Genomic DNA, 15,861 nt, shown 5'->3' on the forward strand with positions numbered 1-15,861 from the left:
TCCAGTTCGGATTTTCCCGGACTGATTTTTGTCGTCTTGCGGCCAGTCCGGTTCGGACCGGACTGGTTTTTGTCGTTTTGTTGAAACGCGTTATATCCAGTTCGGATTTTCCCGGACTGATTTTTGTCGTCTAGCGGCCAGTCTGGTTCGGACCGGACTGGTTTTTGTCGTTTTGTTGAAACGCGTTATATCCAGTTCGGATTTTCCCGGACTGATTTTTGTCGTCTAGCGGCCAGTCCGGTTCGGACCGGACTGGTTTTTGTCGTTTTGTTGAAACGCGTTATATCCAGTTCGGATTTTCCCGGACTGATTTTTGTCGTCTTGCGGCCAGTCCGGTTCGGACAGGACTTGTTTTTGTCGTTTTGTTGAAACGCGTTATATCCAGTTCGGATTTTCCCGGACTGATTTTTGTCGTCTAGCGGCCAGTCCGGTTCGGACCGGACTGGTTTTTGTCGTTTTGTTGAAACGCGTTATATCCAGTTCGGATTTTTCCGGACTGATTTTTGTCGTCTTGCGGCCAGTCCGGTTCGGACCGGACTTGTTTTTGTCGTTTTGTTGAAACGCGTTATATCCAGTTCGGATTTAAAGATCCAGTACGGAGTACGGAGCATGGAGTGCGGAGCATGTAGTACGGAGCATGGAGTGCGGAGCATGTAGTACGGAGCGGAGATGTGAATTTTCATGCACGTAGGGACACGCGCGTGCTTGATCGTATTTTTGAGTGGGAGAATGTGTCCGTCATAAATATGGGACACGTGGCGCCATTCGAGTGTCCTCGAGATGCGTGCGTCGTATTTAATGCCCCACCGCCTCTGAGAAGCTATAAAAGGAGGTTTTACCCCCTTTCATTCTTTACTTTTTACTTTTCATCTTTTCTTCTTTTTCTTGCTCTGGGAGCTTCGACTTCTCAGTTCTCAGTTCGCAGTTCGCAGTTCCCAGTTCGCAGTTCGCAGTTCGCAGTTCGAGTTGCACAAGGACTTGACGAGCTCCACTCACCGGTATTCCTCTCAGCCCTTCTCTTTACTACATGTCTGATAGTAGTTCGAGTTCCGAGTCCGGTACGGAGTCCTCCACTAGCAGTAGTTCAGAATTTAGGCCGCCGCAGGAGCCTGTAATGGCTAGGACGTCCGCTAGAGTAGATCTTGTAGATAGTGACGACGAAGGGGACAAGGAGGAGGTGTTTTTAGACTTAAACGCCACTCCACTCCCCACTGTTAGTCTCTCCCGAGCAGAAGGGAGTGTTGAAAGTGACGTTGCTGAGGCGTCTACAACATTCCCTCCTGGTCAGGCGGTGGAGGTAGTCGCTAGAGCGCGGATGGATGCCAACCCAAAATACAACCTGCGAGCTCTAGTCGAAGAGAACTACCTCACCAGGTCCATGCTAGGCGACATTAGGAATAAGTACTGTGTGCCTCCAAGATTTGAACTGAAGGCAGCTATAGAGGGAGACAGAGCCTGTAACGAGAGTCGAGATCTCTGTATTTATGAGGAGTCGATGAGGGCGGGACTCCGGTTTCCTCTGCACCCATTCTTCGCAGCGGTGCTTCGATACTACGGACTGGCCCCAGCTCAAGTAGCTCCGAACTCATGGAGACTACTGACTGGGTTCTTGTATCTTGTCCACGGCCGGTTAGAGAGGAGCGTGAGCTTGTCGCTATTCCGTGCTTGTGCACATCTGAAGAGGCATAAGGAAGGGGGCTGGATCTACATCAGCCAGCGCCCTGAACTCAAAATCATCACCGGTATCCCCTCGTCAATACATTCATGGAAGAATAGGTTCTTCTACGTCTAGGATAAGGAGGTCAGTGAGTCCTGGCCTGTCCCTCTAGTGTGGGACACTCCGGACACTTCCAAATTAAGTCGAAAGCCGCTCCTCGAGAGTGAGGACAGAGAGACTTTCGCCTTGATGCGGAAGGAGATTGAGCAATCAGGCCTTATCCGCTGTGCAGAGTTCTCAGGAGAGGAGGTGCTAGTTGGACTGGGCGTGAGTGCCGCGACTCCAGAACGTATGTAGCTAGACTTGTCTTTTAAAATATGTTTACTTTTATATGCTTGCTTCTGACTGCTTGCTTGTCTGGCAGAAATGAAGAAACAATCGACTGTCGAGAAGATAAGACAGAGAGCCCAGCCACGGGCACAGGAGGGTGCTGCACAGGCACAACAGGAGCGCCAGAAGAGAAAGGCGACTGTACTGGGGAGTCCGGCCCCGTCACAGGGCACTCCACCCCCATCCCAGAGGCCCAAGACTACGGTGAAGCTAATAGGCCCCTTTGCTCAGGGCGGTGGCTCTTCTAAGTCCGGTGGTGCTTCTACCGGAACCGGTTCTGGGGCTCGTCCTCCTACGGGGCTTAGTGAGCACGTCTTTCGACCCAATTGGGCCGTTCTGAAGGATGACACTGCCCTAGGCGAGAGCCGAGTAGCAGCAGAGCTTATGAGCAAGTGTTTGCTGCGGAAGGACAAGCAACAGATCCTTTACGAGCCGCCAGCTACAGGAGAGGAGGCTGTGCTATCCTCAGCTTACCAGGTAAGGAAGTGGTGATCCGTTTGCTAACTTTCTGCCCATTTCTTCCTTTCACCATACTGATGCCTGTTTCTTTCTTCAGATCTTGCTCTACTATAATGACCTCAAGGAGAAGAGTAAGAAGTTCTCCCAAGCCATTACTGCATCTGAAGAGGTGAACGGAAAGTTGGCCGCTGAGGTGCAGGAGCTTCAAACGAGCACCGGGCGAATAGAGGAGGAGAGGAGGTTGTTGAAGGAGGATCTGGCCGCAGAGAAGAAGAAACTGGTCAAGGCTGCTGAAGCCATGGAGGCTCAAAGAGGAAGAGCCACTGAGAGGCAGGAGAAGGCAGTGAAGGAGGCCACAGAGGCGAAGGAGGCTGAACTTTTCAGCCTGTCGAGCGAGGCTTATAGTCTTGGATACTACGACTGCCTCCAGGAGCTCCAGGCCTGCAATCCAAACTTATTGATGCAGAACATGACTCTCCCTGCCAGGCCGAAGATTACTGATGAGGAGCCAGATGCTCCTGCTGATGCTCCTGCTGACATCACCTCTCTTCCAGATGCTTAGTATTTTTATTTTTTTTTGTTTGTTTTGACCTCTTTTTGTAATGGTCCTTGAGACCCTACAGCTCTTACCAGCCTTTTTAAAGTGAATTTTGTAATGGCCCTCGAGGCCCCACATATTCTGATCAATGAAATCACATGTCTGTCTCTGATACTTCTCAACTGAGTGATTTGCTTGACTGTCTTTTTAATTTTGATAACCTGGGACTGAGGCTGTTGATAGTCGAATTGTGACGAACTGGTCTTTTAACAAGTACCCAAGTTCAGGAACAACAAGTACCCAAGTTTTGTGAACTGGGTTTCCAGTAAGTACCCAAGTTTTGTGAACTGGGTTTCCAGTGAGTACCCAAGTTTAAGAACTGGGTTTCCAGTGAGTACCCAAGTTTTGTGAACTGGGTTTCCGGTAAGTACCCAAGTTTTGTGAACTGGGTTTCCAGTGAGTACCCAAGTTTAAGAACTGGGTTTCCAGTGAGTACCCAAGTTTTGTGAACTGGGTTTCCAGTAAGTACCCAAGTTTTGTGAACTGGGTTTCCAGTGAGTACCCAAGTTTAAGAACTGGGTTTCCAGTGAGTACCCAAGTTTTGTGAACTGGGTTTCCAGAGAGTAAGAGTGAAACAAAGTCTGCAAAAAAGATTATTTATTTATAACAACAAATTGACAAATTTACAAAGTCACCTTTCTACGCTGTACATTTTGTCTATTGATAATATCTCCTGAGATTTTTGGAGTTCCATGCGTGAGGTAACAAGTGCTCCTCCAGTGTCTCCAGTTTATAGCTTCCTGGCCGGATAACTTCTTTCACTCGATATGGCCCTTCCCAAGTCGGGGAGAGTTTCCCGACTTTCGTCGGTTGGGAGACGGCTGCCTTTCTCAGGACTAAATCTCCTGTCCTGAATTCTCTGGGGCGAATCTTGGAGTTGTGATAATTTGATACCCTCTGCTTATAAGCGGCGACCCGGATTCGAGATTCTTCCCGGATTTCTTCTAGTAAGTCGAGGTCGGCACGGAGCCCGTCGCCGTTAAGCTGCTCGTTGAAGCTGGTGATTCGGGGAGACGGAGCGCCTATATCGACTGGTATCACAGCCTCAGTACCAAAGGAAAGGTTGAATGGCGATTCACCAGTCGTCGTGCGAGGAGTAGTGCGGTAAGCCCACAGAACGTGATAGAGCTCATTTGCCCAACGGCCAGCTTTTTCGTCCAGCCTCTTCTTTATCCCCTGGAGCAGGATTCTATTAGTTACTTCCGTTTGCCCATTGGTCTGGGGGTGTGCAACCGAAGTGAATCTCTGTTCAATTTTTAGGTCCGAGCAGAACTTTCGAAAGTTCCGGCAGTCGAACTGTTTGCCGTTGTCTGTGATCAAGATACGGGGAATCCCAAATCTACAGACTACTGCCTTCCAGAAGAAGTTCTGCACATTCTGCTCAGTGATCTGGGCCAGAGGTTCTGCCTCCACCCACTTAGTGAAATAGTCGATCGCCACTACCACGAACATGCGCTTTCCAGAGGCCGGTGGGAAAGGGCCTAGGATGTCCATCCCCCATACTGCAAAGGGAAGCGGACTAATAATTGGAGCCATTGCTACGGCAGGCTGGTGGATGGTAGGAGAGAACTTCTGACACTTCTCACACCTTTTAACCAGATCCAGGGCATTCTGTCTGATAGTAGGCCAATACAGTCCTCTGAGCAGCACCTTTATCGCCAGGGCTTTGCCCCCCAGATGTTCTCCGCAAATTCCTTCATGAGTCTCTTGTAGTGCATACGCGGCGTCGCTCGGCCTCAAACACTTCAGATATGGGAGAGTATATGACCTTTTGTATAGATTGTCACCACTGAGGGAGAATCGGGCAGCTCTCTGTATCACCTTACGAGCTTCTTTCTTATCCTCCGGGAGTCTAGCATCGCGCAGATAACCCACGATCTCATCCATCCAGCACGGCTCATTTTCCACCTGCATGACTTCCATGGCTTTACTGTCGATGCTGGACCTCTGTAGAAACTCCATGTGTATGCTTCCGAGAGTGGTATATCCAGAGGCAGCCAGTTTTGACAGCACGTCAGCTTTGGCATTCTCCGTTCTTGGCACTCTGATGACCTCGAAACTTGCAAACCGGCTGGAAAGTTGGCGAACCTTGGCGAGGTACTTAATCATACGCTCGTCTCGGGCTTCGTAGACACCTTGGATCTGGTTTGCTACCAGCTACGAGTCGCAGTATGCTTTCAATTTTTGGGCGCCGGTCTGAATTGCTAGGCTCATTCCGGCAAGGAGGGCCTCATATTCCGCCTCATTATTTGATGCACGGAACCCGAATCTCAGGGCGTAATCCGCAGTGAACTCATCAGGCCCAGTGAGGATGAGGCCAGCTCCACAGCCGTTTTTATTTGAAGATCCGTCGACATATACTTCCCAAGTGGGTGTGCTGGTTATGGAGTCCTGTCCGGCTGAAGGTGGCCTGATTTCTGTCCGAATTTCCTCTGTCATACGCTCTTCAGGGACTACTTTCTCTATAACTGGGAGCTGCAATGCTTCAGGGTCGACGACCTGCTGGGGGATAGTGCACTCTGCTACAAAATCTGCCAGTACTTGGGCCTTGATAGCTGGCCTGGGTGCGTACTGAATATCGAACTCGCTTAGCTCTACAGCCCATTTCACAAGTCGCCCGGAGATGTCTGGTCGATGGAGAACTTGTCGAAGTGGCTGATCAGTCAAGACCTTTACAGTGTGAGCTTGGAAGTACGGCCTTAACTTCCTGGCGGCCATTACCAGCGCGTAAGCCAATTTCTCGACCCGCTGGTACCTTGTTTCTGCGTCGTGAAGAACCTTGCTAACATAATAAATTGGTTTTTGCTGGCGGTGCTCTTCACGGACGAGTACAGCTGCCAGAGCCGTGGAGCTGATGGAGAGATACAAAAATAGCTCCTCGCCCGGCTCCGGCTTTGTTAACAATGGCGGAGAGGACAAATATCTTTTCAGTTCTTCGAATGCGACCTGACATTCTTCCGTCCAGGGCGCGGTCTTAAGTCCCTTGACCGCGCTGAAAAAGGGGAGGCACCTTTCCGCTGATTTGGAGATAAAGCGACCCAACGCCGCTATCATTCCTGTGAGCCGCTGGACTTCTCTGATGGTTTTTGGGGCAGTAAGCTCCATGACGGCTCTGATCTTTTCTGGATTTGCTTCTATCCCTCGCTGGCTCACCATGAATCCTAAGAACTTCCCCGAGCTGACACCAAATGTGCACTTGGTGGGGTTAAGTTTCATGTTGTGCTTCTTCAGGACCTGGAATGTTTCTCTGAGATCAGACGCATGATCCTGCGCACTCCGACTTTTGACCAGCATATCGTCTACATAGACTTCCATGTTACGGCCGATCTGGTTCTGAAAAAGTTTGTTCACAAGCCTTTGGTAAGTGGCTCCGGCATTTTTGAGGCCGAAGGGCTTAACTCGGTAGCAGTAAGTCCCTTGATCTGTGACGAAGGAGGTCTTTGGTATATCCGACTCGTACATCCTGATCTGATTGTATCCGGAGAAGGCGTCCATGAAGCTCAACAGTTCATGACCCGCTGTGGCGTCAATGAGTTGGTCGATCTTCGGGAGTGGATAGCTGTCCTTAGGACAAGCCTTATTCAGATCGGTGAAGTCGACGCAGGTCCTCCATTTCCCATTAGTCTTCTTGACTAGGACTACGTTTGCCAACCAGTCCGGGTATCGAATCTCGCGAATGAAGTCAGCCTTCAGAAGCCTCTCCACTTCTTCTTTTATTGCCTGCCGCCTTTCGAAGGCGAAATGTCGTCTCTTCTGCTTCACCGGTCTGCAGGTTGAATCAACACCGAGCCTGTGTGTGCTGATCTCTGGATCAATGCCGGGCATATCGGCGGGAACCCATGCAAAGACATCTGCATTGTCCTGGAGAAAGTTGGTGAGCTGGTGCTGAATGTCGGTGCTGAGGGAGGAACCGATCAGAGCGACTTTCTCACTGTCCTCTGGGCACAGTGGGATGGAGAGGAGGTCTTCAGCAGGTTGAGTCCCTCTGAGCTCGTCCCTTACATCGAGCAGTTCAATTGGTAGTGACTCAACTGCATTTTTGCCTTTAAGTGCCGTTGCGTAGCACTCTCTGGATTGAGGCTGATCCCCTCGAACTTCCCCCACACCATTGGGGGTTATGAACTTCATTTTTTGGTGGTACGCCGAGGCTACTGCACGGATGAGGTTCTAGCCAGGCCGTCCCAAGATAGCATTATAGACCGAAGTGGCCCTTACTACTAGAAAGTTGACCATGGCGAAAGCTTGACAAGGTGGATCTCCGACAAGAACAGGGAGCTCGATCTGCCCCACCACTTTCACGACCTCTCCGGAGAAGCCAAATAAATCTGAGTTTGCCGGCTTCAGACGGTCGTCGCCTATCATCATTTGCTCAAAGGCGTGGTAGTATAGAATGTCCGCCGAACTCCCATTGTCTACAAGGATTTTCTTCACCTCCCAGTTGGCGACGAGCATGGTTAAAACCAGTGCGTCGTCGTGGGGCAGGATAAGATTATCCAGATCTGCATCTGAGAAGGAGATCTCATTCTCCGTTCTCGTCTTTTTGCTGGTTGTGTGCACGGCGTTAACTCGCCGTGCATATGCTTTGCGGGCGGTAGAAGAGGTGCCCCCAGCTGCAGGCCCACCCATAATTGTACCGATGACCCCCCTTGGCTGAGGTTGGGGTGCCTCAGGCTGCGCATTGCCCAGCTGAGGGGTTTTGTCCCTAGCAGGCGGCTGCTGTGATCTTCGAGGGCTGCGGCCCTGGGGGCTCTTTCCTCTGCGCTCTTGGTTGCGGCTGTCAGTTCGGATATACTTTTTCAAATAGCCCCGGCTGATGAGTTGTTCAATTTCCTGCTTGAGTTGCCAACAATCATCTGTGTCGTGGCCGTGGTCCTTGTGGAACCGGCAGTACTTTGAGGGATCTCGCCTGTTTCCCTTGGAGATCATTCTAGCAGGCCACTTCACGAACTCTTCTTCGCTGATCGCCGCCAGTATGTGCTTTCTGGAGGTGTTGAGAGGCGTGAAGTTTTCTTCTCTTCTCTGAGGAGGTGGAGACTTCTCTCTCCTGGGAGGTTTATCCTCCCTGCGCTGCTTAGGGAGATTCTTCTCTTCAGAGGTTATCCTCCGATTTGAATTAAGAGCTGCCAGTGTTTCTTCCACCGTTATGTACTCTTCTGCTCCGGCCATAAGATCCGCTAGTGAGTGCGGATTTTGTCGAGCCACCGCTCGACGGAATTCATTAGACCTGGCGCCTGCGAGGAGCGCATTCATTGCTGCTGAGGGATCTAGATTTGCCACTTGAAGTGCCTCCCTGTTGAATCGACGGACGAACACCTTCAGAGGCTCGTTGTCGTCCTGTCGCAAGGCCATCAGGGAAGCTGTTGTTTTCCTTGGCCTGCGGCTGCTCATGAAGTGGCGGACAAGATCCTCTCCAAAATCATCAAAATTGTTGATGGAGTTCGGTTTGATCCTGGAATACCAGTCTCTTGCTGCGCCAGTTAGCGTCGTTGGAAACGCTCTGCAAAGAAAGCCATCGGAAGCTCCGTGGAGGAGCATAACTGTTCTGAACGTCTCCAAGTGGTCCACGGGGTCCGTAGTGCCGTCATACTGAGGGACGGCGGGCTCAGTGAATGGCGTCCTACTTGAGAACGCCCTGGAGACGGGCCGGCTCTGGTCCTTCGCCAGTTCCTCTATCCGATGGTCCATCTCCTCCATTCTCTGTAGCAGCGGATCCGTCCTGTGGTCCAAGGACCTGATCCTTTCCACAGACTGGCTCGCCGCGGAGCCGGATTGGCTCTCCCGACTCATACGACGAGGTCGAGGTTTCGCCGGTGGCGCACGATCTTGATGAGCTCGGCGCCTCTGTGCGAAGGGGGACCGCGACCTTTCACGGTGATGAGGCTCTGTTTGGGCATGCCTCGTCGTGGGGTGAGGGACTTGTCTGGTGGAATGATGAGTTCGGCCCTCACCATGGTGTGATGACTCTCCCCTGTGGACGTCTGGCCTTCCTTGGACAGATCGCGGAGCCTCTGGGGGAGGTTGAGGGGGCAGTTGAAGTAGTTGATGGTACTGCCCAACGAGGGCTGTCATCTGCTGAAATAGAGCTTGAACCTGCTCCGGGGTGGGCAAAGGATTCAGATGTTCTGAGCGAGCCGGGCTCTGATCTGCTGTAGCAGAAGCTGCTACTACTAGTGATGCAATTCGCTCGCTCCGGGTCCTGCGGGGTAGCGCGGTTTGGGTAGTCCGCGCCCGCGCAGTAGGCATCCGCGTACTCTTGCGTCCTGCCATTTTTGTGAGTGGGGTGTAAAGACAACTTTTAGTTCTGGGGTCCCACGGATGGCGCCAATCTGTTAGACCTAAAATCGGTAACAGGTACAGCAGTGATGTAAGAGCTGAGCTGGATGACTAGAGGAGCTGAGTCCTGAAGGACCGGAGTGAACGAGGAGTGAGGTGGTCGAGGGAGAGTCCTGCACAAGGCAAGCGAGGTCAGAAGACCAGACCGGGTTTTACTCCGGACAGGCCCTTCGACACTCAAGTCAGTATGAGCAGGAGTGAAGGGGAGATGTCTAAGAGTTTAGGGAGAGAAGGGATTTTCGCATTACCCATTGGTTTGAGCTTTGAATCCCTTTTTATAGGGAAAACCTGGTGAGGTGTCCTGGACAGGTGTCCAGGACAGATGGCGGCCTGTAAGAGGCTGGAGTTCACCTACTCCAGTACAGGTGGCAGGCTGTGAGTGGCTGGAGTTCACCTACTCTGGGACAGGTGGCAGCCTGTGAGTGGCTGGAATTCACCTGCTCTGGGACAGGTGGCAGCCTGTGAGTGGCTGGAATTCACCTGCTCTGGGACAGGTGGCAGCCTGTGAGTGGCTGGAGTTTTTACACCCCATCACTGTGTTAAGTTCTTCACCCCGCAATTTTGCGACTGGACAAAGCTCTTCAAGCCTTCAAAGAATATATGGGCTTGTTCAGTGCACCCCAGATTTATCTGGAAATGAGTGTAGTAGATGCTTAGAAAGTGCCATATATGAAATTCCAAGGTCCTTTGATGAGAAGCAAGGGGGGAGAGTTATTGGGCCCAGTTGTAATTTCAGGTACGAGATGTGCCCTTTTTTTATTGCCTCATCACATGCAGTACCAGAACCGGCTCCTCTTCATCCTCCGGACAACACCACTAACATGGGTAAGACTTATAAGTCTTCGTCTTACACTTTCAATTATTTCCAGAGTCTTATATTTTGAAAAACGCACTCCATTGTTTTTTCTTTTTCAAAAATTACAGTTTTACCCCTCAACTCTCTGACACATTCAACCATAACCCTATAGTCAGGGGTGGAGGCACATATAGCATGAGGAGGGGCATGCCCCTCCTCAACCATAACCCTATAGTCAGGGGTGGAGGCACATATAGCATGAGGAGGGGCATGCGCCCCCCCCCCCCCCCCCCCCCCCCTAATGACTTGCAAAATTCCTTTTGAGGGTGCATGGTTGTATATATATGCTTAGCTATTTTAGTGGCTACGGCCCCCCTATGACCAATGAAGGCAAGAGTAAATTAGTCCGGCCCCCCAAGTGTAAATTCCTGGCTCCGCCATTTCCTACAGTTTCAATCTCATCAACTACACCCCCACTTTTCAATGTGTATAAGGTAGAACCCCTCTTTTGACACACTATCAATGCTAATTAAGATCTAGTCTCTAGTCGGTCGACTAAAGAACTTCTTTAGTCCGCCGACCAAAACCACAGTGGGCCCACATTATTTGGATGATCCAAAGCATTCAGTTCATGGACCCTGACAAGATAGGGTGTGCCCAAAAAATCAGCTCCATAGGATCTTATTAACCCTTCGATTTGTGGACGGACCTCGTCAACTGAGGGGGTCTATATACCTTATACACATTGAAAAGTCAAGGGGGTGTAGTTGATGAGATTGAAACTACAGGGTTATCGTTGACTGTGTTTCAAAGTTGAGGGTGTGTAACTGTATTTTTCCCTTTTTTTAAAGGAAAACACTAATTTGGAAAAGTTTTGGAAAATAAATATATTTCTACGGATTTGCTAGCTTCCATCGAAGAAGGCATTTAGCGGATGAGCTGTTGCATGTGAGAGCAGCCACACAGGCTCACTTCTTAGTAGATTTTGTCTTCATTCACGACGTGGCTGCTTTCACATGCAACAGCCCATCCGCCAAATGCCTTCTGCAATGGACGCTAACAAATCCCATATTTCGAAAGGCTCTTACTTTTTTAACCCATAACAAAAGACCTCATGAACCAACCCTATTCAATTTTTATTTAGAGGTATGTACAATTTATGATATCTCTCTAAGTTAACAATAATCATATCATTTTCACTAAATTGCGGAAAGAATATTTTTGTCAGAAATGTTTTTCTTGCAATCCAAACAGGGCCTAGACGGGATTCCGTGAAAAGAAAAAAAAAGCAGAAGGTTAAAATGACGAGAATAGCCTCATCCAAGGTTAAAATTTTCACACAAATGCATTACATTTGGATTCCCACAAATACAATGTTAGAGGAGAGTCTGGTAACAGAGTGGCCCTCCCCTCGCTAGAAAAACCAATCTAAAATCTAACTAAATTTTGTATCGCTCTACTTGAGACATCTCCTCTCACGCTCTATTGTCCAGGATCTCCTTTGGCCCCAAACTGACGCAATTATGTAAACTTTTAGTTGTTGAATGTGTACCGTTTGTTATAGATAGCTTTTATAAATGGACGATTGATTTGAATTTTTAGGCCATAAGGTATCCATCACGAGGCATATAAAAATAGACGGCTCTGATCAAAGAAATGAGGGACCGATTGAAACTTAACCATGCAATCTAAAAATTGTTCTTTAGAAACACTGTTTCCTCTAGACTGCGCTTCATAGATAGCTTCTGTAACTTTTTCAACATTAACCATTTCTTTTGGTGAAGTTAAGTAAATTGTGGTGATCTTTTAGTCCGTCTTGATAGATTGTTCCACTGTTAAATCAGCTTTATATTGAAAGTATATATTGTTTATTTAGGAAGCAAAGGAAGTTCATCTGGGACCATTATTGCTATTGTCGTTCCACTAGCTGTTGTGGTCGTGGTCCTCGCTGCCATCTGCATTTGTGTACTACGGAAGAAGGCAACGACAACAACTGTTCGTAAATAGCCATGACTTCTTTCTTATTATTTTAATGAAAAACTACTTTCTCCCAAATTTAGTGGAATTATTCATGTCCTTATGAACTCTAGTAACATCAAACCCCTCATCGTTTGGGCTCTTAACTATCCCTGAGAATAAGTTCCTAACTTTTAGGAGAGTGATTCATTAATATATTTTTTTTCTGCGTGATTAGAAAACGGGTAGTTCCCATTTTACGTAACCTAACATAACATATCTTGTAGCTTGTATATAAGGATTCCTATATTTTAATTTTAGGTGTTGGGATAGTTCCCTTGTTTCCCACCACAGTTTTCTAATTTATCTTGTAGATTGGGTTGTAGTGGGAAAGCAAAACCTGAAAGTGTGTTTTTAAGTTTTGTAAAACTAAGACATAAAAAAGACAAGAGAGGTACTTTTATCTTGGCAGGAGGCATTTTGTGTGGCGGCTGCAAAATATCGGGGCAATTTATCTCATGGATAATCATATTTTTCATGCTCGCATAAAGTATTTGCAGATTGACTATCACTTTGTGAGCGATAAGTTTACTCGTCATGAGATTCATATTTATTTGATTTTAAGAGCAGATCAGCTAGCTGATACACTGACTAAACTATTGAGTTCTATGCGGTTTCGTCTTTTACGAGACAAGCTAACTATCGGTTTTTGGACATTAGGCTTGTAGGGGAATATTATGTAACTAACCTAAGATAACAGATTTCTAAAATATTTATTATCATGTATAACATAAATCTGTATTGTTAGGAATCCTTTATTATCGTGCATCTTAGGAAACCTGTATTTATAGGCCCAGTTATTTTGGATTTTTAGAACAAATTGTGAGTCCAAAACTGATTATTGGACTCATATTTACATTTAATTTTTTAGTCCAATAATCAGTTTTGGACTCACAATCAGTTCGAAAAATAAAAAACAAATAGGGCCTAGCCATCATGATAAGTATTATCTCATCGACAAGTTTTGTGCAACTGTTTTTTTATAGCAGCTGTTACTGGGATATAACCGTGGGACTCATGTAGATACATTTTTTTTTAATAAATTTCATCTATCAAACAACAGGTATTCTAAACTGAAGGACACCATTGTAGAAATGGGGTGAAAGGACGCCCCCATTGGCTGCTGGTGAGGTTATGCATTTAATGCACTTTGACTTTCAGCCCACTTTGCATTTTATAGGCACCCCATTTGCTCCAGGTGCAATTATGCATTTAATGCACTTTGACCGCTGAAAGTCAAAGTGCATTAAATGCATAACTAGCCAATGGGGGCGTCCTTTCACCCCATTTCGGCAAGGGCGACCTTCAGTTTAGAATACCTCATCAAACTAATAGGAAGAAATATTTATTGTGAAAAATCTACATTCTGCCTGACACCCCTTTCCTAATAAATTCTTGTGAATCCATTTTTAGTTATTTGGTACTTTTTGTAGATGGGAATGAAAGTATCCAGTTCGTACAATTTTCATTCACTACAATTAGAGCTGCTACTGACAATTTCTCTGAAGCAAACAAGCTTGGACAAGGTGGATTTGGTGTTGTTTTTAAGGTATTTACATATTATCGTACTGCCAAACTACTACTAAAATATAACAAAGATATTCCACTTCAAATATTACTTGACTTCCTAGCGATACTTTTTCAATAATTTGGAATCAAGTAGACAAATTTTTCTGTCCCTTTTCGATACATTTGCAGGGAAGGCTGTTAGATGGATATGAAATAGCCGTGAAAAGGCTCTCTAGAAACTCAAGGCAAGGTGTCGAAGAGTTCAAGAATGAGATAGCAGTAGTCGCTAGGCTTCAACATAAGAATCTTGTTAGACTCTTTGGTTGCTGCCTAGAAGGAGAGGAAAAGATATTGGTCTATGAATATGTTCCCAACAAAAGCCTGGACTATTTCCTATTTGGTTTGTCCCCGGTTTCACATATAGCAGTTCTCTAAATATTGGAATGATTATCAATTGATGAATTATATCGCTCTCTCTCCTGGTATCAGTAACATCTCTTTGCCATATTTTCCTTCTAGTTCTCACAAAAAAAACATCCACTTTTTCTCTTGAGTATGCCGCAATTTCTTGTTTATATATTTCTTCTGTTCGTATAAATCTTCTGCATTAGACAACAAAAAAAAACCGTGTCTGGAAATTATGTTTACAAAGATTGATATAATAGTTTTTCCGCAATAGAAAAAAAATGTAACCGATGATCTTTGAAACCCTTTTCAAATATTATGTTTATTTTTTATGAGTTCTACTTCTTTCCCATTGTTTAACTAGCAAACCTTTCAGGGTTCTAAGAATCATTCAATGCCCTTTTGAAAAAATAATTATTCATTTTGCAGGCGCATTGTGGTAGCCAGATACACAGAACTGATATGCATGTTTGATGAATAACTTGCTAAACTCATTTACCTCCCAAGTTTAACCAATATTTGGATGTGTGTATACAGATCCAACTAAAAGGGCACAGTTGGATTGGCAAAAAAGATACAAAATCATAGAAATGATTGCTCAAGGCCTTCTTTATCTTCACGAAGAATCTCGGCTAAGGATTATTCATCGGGATCTCAAAGCTGGAAATGTGTTGCTCGACAGAGAGATGCAAGCTAAAATTTCAGATTTTGGCATGGCAAAGATTTTTGGAGTAGACCAAACTCATGGAAATACAAACAGAATTGCTGGGACATAGTAAGCTTTTAGACCTTGCCTCTTTTGTTTCATTTATCTATTGAACTTATTGAAAAAATATTAAGCAGAGAAAATTACCTCAATTCTCAAATCGATGAATATCATAATGATGGATCGCATATCTGTTTATATTGAATCGCCGATATGAAAAAAAAAACTAAAGTGCTGACCATGTTGGTCCACTCTATGTTCAACTGTGAGATCGATGGTACTCTCTTCCAATCTATGAATTTCAGAGATTGTAGCTTTCCTATCGTTTCTAGAGAGTGGGATCTTGATGTCTGTTATAGGTTTTTCTAAAACCCTAAACCTATGGTTAGGTTCCACTAGTCAATTAACATTTTATCAGGGGTAAACCAGTCATCCCATCATCAGTCATGTAATTACCAATATAACCATCATCAATCGATAGTGTGCACAACCATCAGATAGTTTACCAATCAACTCATTTGTTGACCCCCCCCCCCCACCCAATTCAAAGTTGAGATTTAAAAAAAAAATTCTAATCATACATTTATTTCTTGATTTCTTCAATTCAAAAGGTTCCTTGACCTGAAAAGCTAAAATATTATTTAATAATATATTACTTGTGTAAATATTATATGTAATTTTCTTCAAAAATATTTTGATAATAAGGATTCCATTTTGGCATGATCAATCATCAAGTATCACCAAATAATTATATTTAATTTTCGTGTATTTGGTGAGGAATCTAAACACCCTCAAATCAAATATAAAATAATTGGAAATTCCATAGTTAATTCTTCAACTTTAATCAAAACATTGCAATGACTCCCAACATGGGCATGTCCCAACAGGAGCATTTGTCACTTTGTGCCGTGTAATGGCCTATGCCTCATACTAATGAGTTTATTGGTAGACTATCACTAGTCAATTTCCTTCTATCTTGGCTTTCCAGATTA

General features: G+C 46.1%; 1 protein-coding gene across 1 annotated transcript in view; it reads left to right on the plus strand.

Moving 5' to 3' along the window:
• The first annotated feature begins 1,114 nt into the window (after nucleotides 1-1,114).
• LOC143852457 (cysteine-rich receptor-like protein kinase 10) overlaps nucleotides 1,115-15,861 on the plus strand; it is a 66,152-nt gene continuing 51,405 nt past the window's right edge. The window contains exons 1-6 of the mRNA XM_077361841.1: nucleotides 1,115-1,297; nucleotides 9,932-10,262; nucleotides 12,110-12,232; nucleotides 13,683-13,798; nucleotides 13,948-14,158; nucleotides 14,701-14,938. Coding sequence (XP_077217956.1) covers nucleotides 1,115-1,297; nucleotides 9,932-10,262; nucleotides 12,110-12,232; nucleotides 13,683-13,798; nucleotides 13,948-14,158; nucleotides 14,701-14,938 — 1,202 coding nt within the window. The remainder of the gene's footprint in view (nucleotides 1,298-9,931; nucleotides 10,263-12,109; nucleotides 12,233-13,682; nucleotides 13,799-13,947; nucleotides 14,159-14,700; nucleotides 14,939-15,861) is intronic.

Source organism: Tasmannia lanceolata, unplaced genomic scaffold, assembly GCF_043159265.1.
Source record: "Tasmannia lanceolata isolate RefF3 unplaced genomic scaffold, GAP_Taslan_0.1 ptg000019l, whole genome shotgun sequence".
Taxonomy (NCBI): Eukaryota; Viridiplantae; Streptophyta; class Magnoliopsida; order Canellales; family Winteraceae; genus Tasmannia; species Tasmannia lanceolata.